The sequence below is a fragment of the Myxocyprinus asiaticus genome, chromosome 16, assembly GCF_019703515.2.
Source record: "Myxocyprinus asiaticus isolate MX2 ecotype Aquarium Trade chromosome 16, UBuf_Myxa_2, whole genome shotgun sequence".
NCBI lineage: Eukaryota > Metazoa > Chordata > Actinopteri > Cypriniformes > Catostomidae > Myxocyprinus > Myxocyprinus asiaticus.
Genome location: NC_059359.1, coordinates 46,126,958 through 46,143,056, shown reverse-complemented (window position 1 = coordinate 46,143,056; position 16,099 = coordinate 46,126,958). Strand labels below are relative to the sequence as shown.

Here is a 16,099-nt window from a genome sequence, read left to right as displayed (position 1 = left end):
CTTCACTGTAAACCATAGATATTCCTTTATAATAACTTTTATTAACATTAACAGACATTATTATATTCTATAAAGCTTAAAAGATTACTCAAACTGCTGCGCTGCCTATATCCATTCCGAATTTCCATTGTCACATTTTTTGAAATTTGCTTAAAAAATGTGAATCGATTGAATGGAGTAATTGCTTGAAATACCTCCATAAAATATATATTTTTGCAGTCTCATGAAATACAAAAGTAATGTACAGTTAGCTGGACATTTTTGCTAAATAAACCCCAAAAGGGTGATCAGGACCCCGGCACATCCTGCTCATTACACCGTTATTGACTAAATAAATAAAAATGAGTGGACATGAAATTATTGCTTTGACTTTTTAGGTTATATTACAAAATGATTACTAAATGATTTATTGATTACCATATCCAGAAAGCATTGTATTACCATGGTACTTTTTGTTTCTTTGTGGTAAGTATATATTTGATAGCACATACCAAGGCATTCAAAAACAGTACAGTTGTATGTTAATAATATGATGTCTTGGCTCTGACTGGCGAGGTTCTCCAGGGATATGGTCTGTGTGTGCACTCGTGTGCGTGCGTGGGATTGAGGTGATTTGTCCTGGTGGGGAGTGTAAGGCGTTCTGCTTGTGCTCATCTGTCTCTGTCCAGCAACTCTTTAAAGCTCTGTTATGTGGCTCAGTCACCTTGACATGAGCCATGATTCACCCCTGCTCAGTCGCTCTGCGAGCAGACACAGGCCATAAGAGGACTCATAAAGACCCACATCAACCGCTCACACCCGCGGGAGCTAAATGATGCTAATGGTAATGACAGTGATTTAATCACACACAACAATCATACCCACAACAGTCTGACAGGAGCACATCACTGCAACTAGAGCTGCAACATTGGCTGCGTAGAATGATATTAACGATAGATAATTGCAGGAGGCAAAACCTAGTGAGATGAACTGAAATGGAACCTCAGAAATGACCAAAGTGGACATAGACAGCATCTCCATTTGTCATACAAATATCACTCCTCACATGAAGTGTACAACAGACTAGACTCGCAATAGAGCGCAACAGTCGTTTTGGTTACGGAAGTATTTTTCCCATTCCTTTTGTTTCCATTTAATGAAATCCTTCATAAAAGAGTTGTAAGCCATTAACCAAACCAACCAGCTCTGAGGTGAATCACAACATTAAAGACTTTGATATGAAGTATTTGAAAATCGGACAAAAAGACAAAGGTACAAGACAGTGTACTTAACGTCTTGCATTAAGGGAATCAACAACTATCCCGTGAAGCATAGTGAATGACGCAATAGAATTAAAAACGGTGGAAAAATATGAAACTATTGATTTAAAGTTGTTGATTTTATGGATAAAAACTGTATATTTCAAGTTTATTGCATACTAATCAGATATATACAAATATATAAGTAGTTTGAGAGTGTAGGGAGAGCAGCTCGATTACTTCATTCACATTGTGGCATGGGAGTGGTTGATCGCTGTTGGCTGTGACTCTTTGATTGGTGGATTGCTACTCTTCAGGATCAGGGGTAGTGTAGATCTACATCAGAAATTCTGCAATTAAACAAGATTTTTTTTTTTTTTCAAATGAAGATGAAATAACGCAGACTGATGAATTCACTTAACCTCGAAGTCTGTCTTTAAATGTTTAGAAGTTATTTTAAAAAATCAATTCCCCTATAGAAAAAAATTAATGGGATTTTTACTTACAGAGCCACTGTGCTCTGTTGATTTCAATATAGTTTGACATAAGCATGTTGCTGAGCTAATGGTTCAAAAATACTCTGAGCACAAAAATACCAGCCTGATCTCTTGAAATTTACGTGACCATGGCAACATTTCTGCAAACCAAAATTACATGCCTTGAGATGTTCGATCGCTTCTGAATATAGATTAAAATATTGAGTCGAATGGATTACCTTTAGCATTGAAAATTTTAGACCCCATTGACTTGCATTGTATGGATATATTCACATATTCACAAAAGCTGTTAGTGTACAATGGCCTATAGTGCCATTGTACACTAATCAAGAATGTATGCATTTTTAATGGTTTTCAAAGCGGGTCAAAAATGACCCAAAGGACAGGAGGAGGGCACAGTTTCTTAAGACAATAGAAGGGTTAAGCACCTTTCTTTACTCAGCAACTGACAAATATCAAGTTTCTGTTTAATTTTATGTTTAGTAATGTTTCATGTAAGAAGTGTTCAATCGAATTTGTATGTATTTAAAATTATTATTAGATTTTTATCAAATATGCTATGGGTAACCCAAAAGTAATACAGAATTAATCCGATTAAATTATCTAAAATGTAATCTAAAAAAAATTGTTACAGATTACAATTTGAAAGGGGTCATGTCCTGAGGAATAAAATGTTCCTTGATATTTTGACATATAAGAGGTCTTTCTACTACAAAACTTAATCCCCAATGCAATAAAAGCATTTATTGAAACCAAGCTGCAAAAACGCCTCGTTCTCTACATCCATGACTGCCCTACGTCACTAGGGGTACATTAATTCATGACCGCCTCTACAGCAATAAAACATCAACACCTTTTAAAATCATTGCACCCTTGGCCCCACCCACTGGTGCTCAATTCGTACTCTGAGAGCAGGACATAGGCCTACAACCTGAACACCAACAGAGACCCATCTGGACTATTTTGGATTATTTTTGTATATATTCTTGCACTAGACAGATGTCTTTGACTGCTTTATACATATCTCGGTCCGCTTTTAAAAGACGTGGTGTCAAGTTACAACTCTGAAGAGGAGAAGCCATTATCTTTCATTCAGCTGCTCTGCCTCTTGTTATTTTGAGCACAAACGCGCATCATGGAAGCATGCTTTTGCCCATCTGCGCTATTTTTATTTGTTGGTGTATGAAACATGCACTAGATGGACGCCTTTGATCGTTTAGATGTGTTTCTGGCGATGTGCGCCTACAGTATGTGTGTACATCATTTCACCATGCTGTGTGCGTCATGTGAATATGTGATTTGTATGTTTTTTCGGCTCTTATCAGCGTAGATTGCTTGTAAACCAGTCATAATACGATTTAAGCTTTGTAAAGGAACTGTTATTGAAGGATGGGGCAGTAACAAACACTTGGACCCGATCGCAAAAGTGAGTAAACAGTTTCATTCATGAATATTTCAAATGTCATGACTGTTTAATAGTTTAAGGTGCTGAGTGATAACAGTTGTGCTTGAGATTGCAATGTGTTGGATGTGTGTTATGTGTAACCCCTGAAATGTAGTTTTATAACATTGTGGGGTTGTTCATTCTCTTCCGATTGAGTTTGCTGAATTTGAGGGGCTGCACGATTTTAGCCAGTCATAACAGTGGGCATTTACATTGAAGTTTTGAGGCGCTTATGCCAAAACCGAGCGTTTCAGACAGAGGGCCAAAAACTTGGTGGAAAATGATCATATATTACTAAATTATGACTGTTTTGGTGAAAAAAAAAAAAAAAAACTTAAAATTATCAGTGGACCTCAGGGAATATAATACAACTACAAAAAAGAGCATTTCATGACCCCTTTAAGTAATGGAATTTGTAGTGCTGTCAGTGAATTTAAATATTGAATCGCTATTAATCCCATGATCATTCATAGTTAATCGTGGGGGAAAAATGGACAAAATGCATATGCTTCACTCCAGCAGGTCATGTGAATGCAGTTTATCACAAGTCTAATCTGGGTTTGTTTTGTACCAAAAATTACAGTTAAGAGGTCCTTTCTCCATCACTTGATAACTGACACAGAAGCACTGTTGTGTGTGTGTGTTTCTGGTGTGTGTGTCTGTGTAATGACCCCTGACACATCACAAAGGATTCCAGTCAGGCTTCCTAAGCAACCAATTGGCCCGGTTGCTAGGGTGGGTAGAGTCATGTTGGATTAACCTTCTCGTGGTTGCTGTAATGTGGTTTTCGCTTTCAGTGGGGCACATGGTGAGTTGTGCGTGGATGCCGCGGAGAATAGCGTGAAGCCTCCACGCACACTAGGTCTCCGCGGTAACGCACTCAAGTCACGTGATAAGATGCGCGGATTGACTGTTTCAGATGCAGAGGCAACTCAGATTCGTCATCCGCCACCTGGATTGAGGCGAATCACTACACCATCACGAGGACTTAGAGCGCATTGGGAATTGGGCATTCCAAATTGGGGAGAAAAAAAAAAAGAATAGCATTCTGAGATGATATTCTTCTCACCACAATTGTACAGAGCAGTTATCTGAGTTACTGTAGACTTTGTCAGTTCAAACCAGTCTGGCCATTCTCTGTTGACCACTCTCATCAACAAGGCGTTTCCATCCACAGAACTGCTGAACACTGGATGTTTTTTGTTTTTGGCACCATTCTGAGTAAATTCTAGAGACTGTTGTGTGTGAAAATCCCAGGAGATCAGCAGTTACAGAAATACTCAAACCAGCCCGTCTGGCACCATCAATCATGCCACGCTCCAAATCACTGAGATCACATTTTTTCCCCATTCTGATGGTTGATGTGAACATTAACTGAAGCCCCTGACCCGTATCTGCATGATTTTATGCACTGCTGGCACACGATTGGCTGATTAGATAATCGCATGGATGATTGTTGGTGCCAGACAGGCTGGTTTGAGTAATTCTGTAACTGCTGATCTGCTGGGATTTTCACACACAACAGTCTAGAATTTACTCGGAATGGTGCCAAAAAAAGAATACATCCAGTGATCAGCAGTTCTGTGGACGGAAATGCCTTGCTGATGAGAGAGGTCAACAGAGAATAGCCAGACTGGTTTGAACTGACAAAGTATACAGTAACTCAGATAACCACACTGTACAATTATGGTGAGAAGAATATCATCTCAGAATGCTATTCTGAGATGCGGGTTGGCACTGTTTTGGTGGCACGAGGGGGACCTACACAATATTAGGCAGGTGGTTTTAATGTTGTGGCTGATCGGTGTTTATATATATATATATATATATATATATATATATATATCTCGTTAAACTTTTCAAATTAATCACATGCGTAAACACGTTCTTTTCGACAACTCTAGTAGTTTGTAATCAGTACCTGATTACATTTCGGAAGTAATCTACCCAGCACAGATTGTAAGTGGACCTCAGGGAGGGGTTGCAAGTAAGATATGACAAACAATATATCTATAAATATGGAAGATACAATGTTGCAGTTTGTTTGACACAGCCAGTGCATTTCTCTCTCTCTCTCTCTCTCTCTCTCTCTCTCTCTCTCTCTCTCTCTCTCTCTCTCTCTCATTGGTTTGTCTAAAATGTGCTGTTAAACTCTTATAATCTAATGCTATGAAAAATTCAAGAACAGTCTGTGGCCACATGGCCTTTTACTCACTGTAGACTAGTAGACCTGTCCTCACGCACACAGACACACGCATCAGGCCTCCTGCCAGGCAATTATCTTCATGACACTTTCTCCACCTGTTAACTGGTTAGAGACGTTCACGTTGCCCAGCATGCAGCTGAAACCGGCCTTGTAAATTATCCTCCCCAACACGGCATAACTGTGTGTGTGTGTGTGAATGGACATTAGCATCTGAATCTGTCTTTGTGTGTCATCAAGTTGTGTTTTTGCAAATGATTAACACACATACAGATTGTGTTCTCTACAAATGTTGAGTGCTGAAAAAAGAAAAGTGTGTACGTGATATATTAATCAGAAGAACATGAGTTACCTTTCTTTACTCTTTACACACACATACAGATACAAGAGCAAAAGAAATGTTTGCCGTCACTCAGAGTTTATGAAGTGCATAGTTGTGTGTGGATCTCATGTGGTTGCTCTTAGAGTTGTGTTGAGGAAGGAAGTGATTTGAGCTCTCCAACGAATCTCTCCAGCAGCTGGCAGTGATTTGACACAGCAGTGGCTCTCTGGAGATGTGTGTTAATGTATATACACACACCTGTGCTGGCAGAGCAGGCTTGTGTGTCAATGCACACATCCCTGTCAGTGTTTATATTAAATGCATGATTTGCTTATATTGATAGATTATATATTTATTTACAGTTATAAATCTGAATATATACTGTGTATCAAATATAAACATTAAGATTTATCAGTTTTTACAACTATATATTCAGACTTATAACAAAATATTCAGGATTTGTAACTATATATTCAGATTTACAATTATATATTCTGATATATATATATATATATATATATATTTGTAAATCTGAGTATATAGTTGTAAATTAAAATACATAGTTTTTAATCTGAATATTTAGCTATAAATTGTGAATTTATAATAGTAAATCCGAATATATACAGTTGTGCTCAAAAGTTTGCATACCCTGGCAGAAATTGTGAAATTTTGGCATTGATTTTGAAAATATGACTGATCATGCAAAAAAAATGTCTTTTATTTAAGGATAGCAATCATATGAAGCCATTTATTATCACATAGTTGTTTGGCTCCTTTTTAAATCATAATGATAACAGAAATCACCCAAATGGCCCTGATCAAAAGTTTACATACCCTTGAATGTTTGGCCTTGTTACAGACACACAAGGTGGCACACACAGGTTTAAATGGCAATTAAAGGTTAATTTCCCACACCTGTGGCTTTTTAAATTGCAATTAGTGTCTGTGTATAAATAGTCAATGAGTTTGTTAGCTCTCACGTGGATGCACTGAGCAGGCTAGATACTGAGCCATGGGGAGCAGAAAAGAACTGTCAAAAAACCTGCGTAACAAGGTAATGGAACTTTATAAAGATGGAAAAGGATATAAAAAGATATCCAAAACCTTGAAAATTCCAGTCAGTACTGTTCAATCACTTATTAAGAAGTGGAAAATTCTGGGATCTCTTGATACCAAGCCAAGGTCAGGTAGACCAAGAAAGATTTCAGCCACAACTGCCAGAAGAATTGTTCGGGATACAAAGAAAAACCCCACAGGTAACCTCAGGTGAAATACAGGCTGCTCTGGAAAAAGACGGTGTGGTTGTTTCAAGGAGCACAATACTTGTTGACCCCTCTCCAAACATAGCGCTTATGGTTGTGACCATAAAGCTCTATTTTGGTCTCGTCACTCCAAATTACAGTGTGCCAGAAGCTGCGAGGCGTGTCAAGGTGTTGTCGGGCATATTGTAACCGGGCTTTTTTGTGGCATTGGTGCAGTAAAGGCTTCTTTCTGGCAACTCGACCATGCAGCTCATTTTTGTTCAAGTATCCTCGTATTGTGCTCCTTGAAACAACCACACCATCTTTTTCCAGAGCAGCCTGTATTTCTCCTGAGGTTATTTATAAATATATATTTAGAGTAAATTATATATTTGTATTGAGAACTATATATTTTGAATTTATACAAATATATTCAGAAATTGTATAATTATTTCCTTTTCCTTAACCCATAATATGTATATTTTAAAATGTATTTTTCTTATCTCTTCATTACGATATTGAAAGCAGCCAATATCAGCACTTTTATATTTATTTAGTTTACAAATTTGCATAGCATACCCTATTCAAAAGCACCAAAATGTAATCTTGTCTGCTCTACATGATAATGTTTGGTTTTGTCATTTAGCTTTTTTTATTTTGTGTTCTCATGTTGTAAAAGTTTTAAAAAAACAGACAAAACTACATTTATAATATCCGTATTGGCCTACATTTTTAACAATGTGTTCCAGTTATTAATGTATAATATCAAAATCCTGTAAAAACAAAGAAGTTCTCAATTTGTATTGAATTTTGCAGATATATTCTTTGTGTAATTTTCGTCCCACTTTTAAGCAACACTGTTCTCTCTTTCCTCTCCCATATAGCTACTATAATTTGGATGACATCAACCGTGAGACCATTAACAAATACCTTTCAAACCTGGTGGAGATGAGTCTGAGGGATCTGGAATGCTCTTACTGCATGGAAATAAAGGAGGTATAATTATCTTACGATAATATTTTAATTCATTCATATTGCTCCTACTACAGTTACTCTTACTGCTTCAATATTATTTCCTTGTTTAATTGTGCAGTCGTAAGTATGTTACATGTACAGAGCAAACAGTTGTCAGCTCTGTTCCAAACACTGGTGAGCAACATTTTGTAGGTATCATTGGGATGCTCGTGAAGATTGTTTCAAACAGTAGGCAGCAGAAGTGTAATCAGTCATGCATCATGTGGAATGTCCTCTTTGGCCCGTCCACTGTAACTCTGTATTTTGACCTCTGGTGTGTTAATCAGTGACTGTCGTCTGTCCTTCAGGATGAACGCACAATAGAGCCACTAACCTACGGCCGCATCGCGTCCTACTATTACCTGAAACACCAGACCATCCGCATGTTCAAAGAGCGACTGAAGCCAGAGCTGCCCATCGCAGAGCTGCTGGCCATCCTGTCGGTGAGTAAACATTCATTCTGGAAGCATCCTCTGTCTCTTTTCATCCTCTGATCAGTGATGCGTGCAGGACGTGCACTTTAAACAGCAATGCATCAGCACCCTCACAGGGTTAATCATTATACCATGAGTCCAGTTGAGTTTGATACAGCTGAGCACTCAAATACACACACACACACACACATAATTGAACCCCTGTGGGTTGGTGTGAAAATTAGCAGCTTTTTACGTTCGCCTCATTAGAGTGCTGCCCCTCTCAGCCCCTCTTACTGATCACGGCCATAATTGAGACATAAAGGCTTTTCACACTTCACTGATGTCCACACGACCTGACATCTGTCTCACACTAGACGCCCTGCTGAAACAACAAAAACTGTTAAAGAATATTGCTCAAACATGTTCTTAAACGCTTTTTATAAATCAGTCCTGGTTGATCAGAAAGAGTAAATCAAATTTGTTTGACACTTTTAAGAGTTAGGGTACAAATTTAAAGCAAAAAAGCACAAATCCCATGATCTATTACATGTGTTAGATAAATAATGATCTAAAATACAATGAACTTAGCATGACAAGTAGCTAGTATTAAATACATCTAATGTCTGTCGCTAACCCCCTTAAACTGATTTTGGCCTGTCCCACCGGGGAGGTCTTGGACTTCTCTGGACCCACTTTATAATAGGAGTCTTTACCTACTACATTTACATTTACATTTATGCATTTGGCAAGCGCTTTTATCCAAAGTGACTTACAGTGCCCTTATTACAGGGACAATCCCCCTGGAGCAACCTGGAGTTAAGTGCCTTGCTCAAGGACACAATGGTGGTGGCTGTGGGGATTGAACCAACAATCTCCTGCTTACCAGTTCAGTGCTTTAGTCCACTATGCCACCACCACTCCACCTACTATGTACTTAAATTTAAAAGGTAAAATTTTGTTAAATTGTACTTACATTTAAAGTATCTGCATGTAAAAACAACTGTAATAACACCCTACCCCTTAACCTAAATATACTCCTAACCCTACTCGTACCCCAACCTCAGTAACAGCATGAGTATACATGTGCATAACTAGGATGCTGTATTAAATGCTTAAAGTTTTTTTTTATTTATTTTTTTTTATGTTAGAGCATAGTAGTTAAAAACACCTAATATAAAGTGAGGCCAAAACTTCATTAGCATTTATTTAACTTAATTACTTAATTACCAAAATATGTAATATTTAACCATTTCCCTTTTGCAACCTGAATTATTTTCCCCATATTTAAAATATAACAAATAAATACAATTTCATTTAATTGTGACACTCAAGAAGAAACATTATTTGGACACTTTCTACAGCACAGTGAAAACAAAAATAAATATATATACATTTGTTTTACTGTTTATGTAATGTTTACAAAATTACATTAAAGAAGTCTAAAGAGTTCTAAAATTAATATCTATATATTACACACATATATCTACTGTATATACTGTATCTACTCTATGTACTGTATCTACCCTATATAATATATCTATATAGTGTGTGTGTGTGTGTGTGTGTGTGTGTGTGTGTGTGTGTGTGTGTGTGTGTTATATATATATATATATATATATATATATATATATATATATATATAATTAAATTAAATAATGATAAAAAGGCTTAAGGAATGATAAAATAATACAAAATAATAAATAGTGTAATAATTAATTAATATTTGAATTTAATTAAAAGAATCATACATGAAAAATTATTATAAATGTAATATATATATATATATATATATATATATATATATATATATATATACTGTGTTTGTGTGTGTGTGTGTATATATATATATATATATGATAAAATACAAATTAATAAATACTGTAAAAATGTATTTATAATTTACTGATAAATGAATTAACGTAATAATAAGAAACAGTGAGAAAAAAAAAGTAAGAAATTAAATGTACTCGTATATTATTTAGTTTGACCTAAATCAGCGTTTTCTGAAAGTTAAGCACCTCCTTTCACTTTTTTGATTTTTCAAACTAAAATTGTAGCTCTGGTGCTAAACTTAAAAGACGGTATTGCCTGTGAGAATCTCTTGTTTATTAAGTGTAATTAGTTCTTGAGGAAATTGTCTTGTAAATCCTCTAAATAAAGGAAGTTAAAATGAAGTCCTATTAAAGGTACATCTGGAATATAATGTCGTCAACTTTCTCTCAGTTGTTGCTCTTGGTTTATAGCTGTAAAAGCAGCAATCAAATGATTTTACTGCCAGTCGTTCCTGAGATTTACTGTAGCCCTAACCCTCCTAGCCATGTTATCAGAGACCTGTGACCTCTGTGTGACCTGGACAAACAAACTACTGCTGGTCAAATCTCAGATTCACTGATGTTAAATACATCACCACAGATCATTCATCTGCAGAATTAGTCAGAATCTGAACGGTTTGAGAAATTGTTGTAAGTGCAGTGTCATTTAGACATGTTTGGCTGAAAGTGTGTACATGGCTGTGAATTTTAATGTGTGCGTGTGCACGCGTGTCTGTGTGTGTGCGCGCGTGTCTGTGTGTGCGTGTTAATGTGGCGATGATCCGCGCAGCAGCAGGGATAAATCACTGATCTTCACATTTATACATTTTCTGCTTGATTACCCACTTATTATTCTCTCATTATGTGACGGTGTCTAACATTCACGCTGATCGTTTAACAAAAGCATGACATGTGGCGGGCAGGACCCTCCAGTTTCACACAAACTAGTTGCTCAATAGCAACAAATGACCCCTCCCCATGACTCTACCCCCATCAGCCCCTCATTGTCCTCTAATTACCGCGGGACAGTTCATAAAGAGACACAGAGTCAAGCCCACCTCACACAGCTACAGCAGAACTCCAGCACTGCTCACAGTTAGAAGATTTTAATAATAAAATCTGCAATAAAAGCTCAAATGACTTGTTTTTAGAGAGAGAACTGTTAGATTATCTACTATTTAAAATTTGATAAACGTATCTAACACTACAATAACACAGCATGAAAAGTAGCTAGTTTTAAACACATCAGATGTCTTTATCCTCTCGAGTTGTCTTGACCTTCTTGGATGTATCCAACAATGGAAATCATACAACAATTTTGAAACATATTGTAGTGTTTACAGTGTACGCTCAAACATTCAAACAATATTTGTTTCTTAAACATATGGAAACAAGTGGTAAATGAAGCAAAATTATTGTTAAGAAGTAACACTAATTTGACTTAATTTCTAAGCCCTTTTTTATTTTTTTGAGAAAGAGGCTTAAAGGAATAGTTCACCCAAAAATGATAATTTACTCACCTTCAAGCCATCCAAGATGTATCTGAGTTTCTTTCTTCATCAAAATAGAATTTAAGACTTTTAGGATTTCATTTCAGGCCTCCTCCTCTAAACAAATCAAGTGAATGTCCTCCATTTTTTGACAGTCCAAAATGCATATTTAGGGTGCATCAAAATAATCCACACGACTCCAGTCGACAAATAAAGTTCTTCTGAACGCAAACGATTGATTATTTTTAGAAACAAAACAATACTTAAAAACTTTTTAACTACAACTGTTCACTTCCGTACATCTCTGTGACGTGCACTCATGAGAGGGATAATGTAAGCTCGTTGGTAAGGTCATGCGTCACGTGGAGGAGGAGTCAGGAAGCGCGTCATTGTTTACAAGAGAAACTTGTGCCGTTCACAATCCAAAACAGTCCCAAACAATTTAAAAACAATATAAAAAAATGTGATTATTTTTTTAATTTTTTTTTTTTTTTTTTAATAAATGTGCAAAGATTTCAAACAAACTTCTTTCACGTTGTCATTATGGGGTATTGTTTGTAGAATTTTGAGGAAAATAATGAATTTAATCCATTTTGGAATAAGGCTGTAACATAACAAAATGTGGAAAAAGTGAAGCGCTGTGAATACTTTCCGGATGCAGTGTACATACACACACTCAGAGGAGTTACCAGAGTATTTCGCCAAAAAAATAAAAGGCACAACTGGTATATATTACTATTGTATAATACAATTCTAAAATTTAAGAAATAATAATAATAATAATAATAATAATAATAATAATAATTAATATTATTTGTGTACAAATTAAAATAACAGTTAAGTTGACTGGGTTTTGCATGATTATAGCTTGCTTTGCTTAACAGTGAATAACAGTCAACACAGTAAAACCCTCTGCAAGACGTTTCGTCTCTTGAATGCTTTAGGTAAAGTATTTTTAAGAGCTGCTATTACAGCCATCAAAGTGCTGCATCAACAGTACATTTCAAGATGATCACTGTTGGACATTAAGTCTTTTGCTGATTCTGTCTGACACTGCTTAAAAAATAAAAAAGGTTTAAAAACTGCTTGATGTCGTGAACTACATGTGTACCTGCAATATTATCTAGCAGTTCTGCACTTTCCAATGCGCAGCGAGGATCGCCCTGAGGCACTCTGGTTACGTTGAAGTGCGTCATTCTGCGTTCAGGATTTGCATAAGTGATTTTGTGCTGTTCATTATTGGAGCCTTACTTATTTCTTACTTTTTTTACTTTGATAGTTTTGTGTATTAAGATGTAATAGTTATATTAAGCCTGTGTTTTTTTTTTTGGGTATCTGTTCATTACCATGTTGAAGTGCTGCATTTTGCTTGCTTATATCCCTCAAACACGTCTGATCAGAGTCAGGTGACCATAACATACATAATCCTTAACATCAACTAGTCAACTCGTCGATTAAGCAACTGAATGACTAGTCGATTATGAAAGTTGGTAGTTTTGCACATCCCTAATTACAGCTTAAGTGAACAAAAAAGAGATCTGTTCCCTTTTAAGTCCAGATACAAGCTGAAAAAGAAAAATGTGCTGAAGACTTTCACTGAAATTACACCCCTGCATTATCCAATAGACTAGTTAACATTACAGTTTTTGTTTAATTGACTACACATTTATATTGAAATAATGTGTATTTAGATTTTTGTGTTTCTTTACATGTAAGAGAGTTTTCCCAGTAAGTCCACACAGTGAGGTAAAAATACTCTAAACTGATTATAAAAACAACAACACTTGTATCGGATCTGTATTAGCCCATACCAAAAGTTCAGGTATTGGACTCAGATCGGGAAAGTGGTATCGGTTCATCCCTAGTTACAATCACATTACAGATGTCTGAAATTACATTGGCAATAGTGAAGACCAGATTACTGATATCAAAAATGAGCATTTCTGCTAGTTGCAATTCAATTGTAGACATTTGCAATAGTAACAATAAATGGACATTTGCAATAGTAACAATAAATGGACATTTACAATAGTAACTAAATGGACATTTTCGATAGTAACAACAAATGGACTTCGCAATAGTAACAACAAATGGACATTTGCAATAGTAACAATAAATGGACTTCGCAATAGTAACAACAAATGGACTTCGCAATAGTAACAACAAATGGACTTCGCAATAGTAACAACAAATGGACATTTGCAATAGTAACAATAAATGGACTTCGCAATAGTAACAACAAATGGACATTTGCAATAGTAACAATAAATGGACTTCGCAATAGTAACAACAAATGGACTTCGCAATAGTAACAACAAATGGACATTTGCAATAGTAACAATAAATGGACATTCACAATAATAACAATGTAAGTGCATTGCTGATATGTGAAATTGGAATTTCATCTAGTAAGAATATCCGTATGCGTTTTAAATAGAAGTGGATGACTTGGTCCAATTAAAGTGGAATTCTACTAGTGAAAATATAAAATTTTTGATACTAAGAATGTGTATTTCTGCAAATTATGACATTATTTTTAATAATTACTGATATAAAAAATGAGCACTTTCATTAGTAGTAATTCCATTCTTGATTTCAACAATTCATATCCTGCAAATGATTAATTCAATTTGCCTTGCTGTAGTTTTTACTAGTGCAAACCTAGTTATTCATATGAAAAATGTGCATTTTCACTAGTAGTTGTATTTCTACAACTGAAAAACACAGCCTTTTCAGTCTTAAATGCAGTATGATATAACAGGAAGTGGATAAGTGGCTATCTATGTTATTATACATAAGAGTGAGTGACTGGCATTGGTGTGGTGGCAGATGTTGACAGGATGCTCTCTGTGTGTGTTCACAGGAAGCAGAGGAGTACGCCGAGCTCCCTGTACGCCACAATGAGGACCAACAGAACAGCGAGCTGGCCCAGCGGCTCCCCCTACAGGTCAACCCTCACTCGTACGACAGCGCTCACACGAAAACACACCTGCTACTGCAGGCCCACTTCAGCCACGCACAACTGCCCTGCAGTGACTACGGCACCGACACAAAGACCGTACTGGACAACGCCATCCGCATCTGCCAGGTGCGTGTTTGTGTTCATGTGTATTACTATTTTCCACATTTTAGAATATTAGTAAAGTCGTCAAAAGTGTGAACTAACTGGAATAATAAATGTATTACATAGTAAATGTATAAAATGAATAAATAAATACATGTGTGTGAATTATGTAGTGACCAAAAAAGTTCAACCAAAATGATCTTATACATTAGCTTCTTACTAGCAACCCTTTGTCTAGATTTCAGCTTTTCCTTCAGTCTCCACTTCATTTAACATTTATGACTTCTTTTGCATAATAATTTAAGTTTGTTTTACCGTATATGTAGGCACAGTTTGTCTCTATAAAAACCAATTAAAAATAAACATATAGATCAAAATACTTTTAAGACCATGAGAAGCATAAATTAAAATCTGTCCAAACATTTAGTGGTAGTGTTTATTTGTTTCAAATACACCATTTGAAATTCATCAAGAAGTATCATATTTTGTTCTAATCTTTGTTAAAGGAATGTTCTGGGTTCAAAACAAGTTAAACGCAATCGACAGCATGTGTTGTATAATGTTGATTGCCACAAAAATCATGGTTACAGTGAGCAGGGTTGGGGAGTAACGAAATACATGTAACAGGATTACATATTTAAAATACAAAATATTAGTAACTGTATTCCACTACAGTTACAATTTAAATCATTGGTAATTAGAATACAGTTACATTCAAAAATATTTTGATTACTGAAGAGATTACTTTGCATTTTATTGTCATTTGTTTCATTTAATATTTAGTCCTTTCAGATGGAAAACATTTATACATATAAATGATGTGATCCAAAGTGCATTTGAACAGCAGTGAAACACTTTCTTATGATGTGTTAAATTCATATGAGCAGACAGAGAAGTTTGAAGTAAGTTTGGAGTAGAAGAAATAGAAATAAAATGTGTAAATTGTCAGCTTTACGCTAAGCTAAAATGCTATTTCTAGCCATTTTACATGCACGTTACCAGACACGATCATATTTGTTTATCAAGAAAATTCACATTGGATCATAATTTCTTTTTTCTAGTAAGACCTTTGATATTAGGGCCAAAATCATATTCTTGATGATAATTTTTATATTGTTTTCCTGTACAAATATCTAAAAATCCTTAAAACAAGATCAATTTGATTGATCTTGTTTTAGAAACAACACTGCATAAGATATTTCGGTTTTTCAGAGAATGTATTTTTAACATGTGTATTTTGTCTTACTGTACTGGCAGAGTTTTTATAATCAAAACAAGTGAAAAAATCTACCAGTGCTGAAGAAGTAATCCAAAGTATTTAGAATACATTACTGACCTTGAGTAATCTAACAGAATATG

General features: G+C 35.7%; 1 protein-coding gene across 1 annotated transcript in view; it reads left to right on the top strand.

The window, feature by feature from the left end:
- The window catches only part of ascc3 (activating signal cointegrator 1 complex subunit 3), a 295,431-nt gene that overhangs the window by 256,723 nt on the left and 22,609 nt on the right, over positions 1-16,099 (top strand). The window contains exons 35-37 of the mRNA XM_051720604.1: positions 7,830-7,941; positions 8,268-8,402; positions 14,540-14,764. Coding sequence (XP_051576564.1) covers positions 7,830-7,941; positions 8,268-8,402; positions 14,540-14,764 — 472 coding nt within the window. The remainder of the gene's footprint in view (positions 1-7,829; positions 7,942-8,267; positions 8,403-14,539; positions 14,765-16,099) is intronic.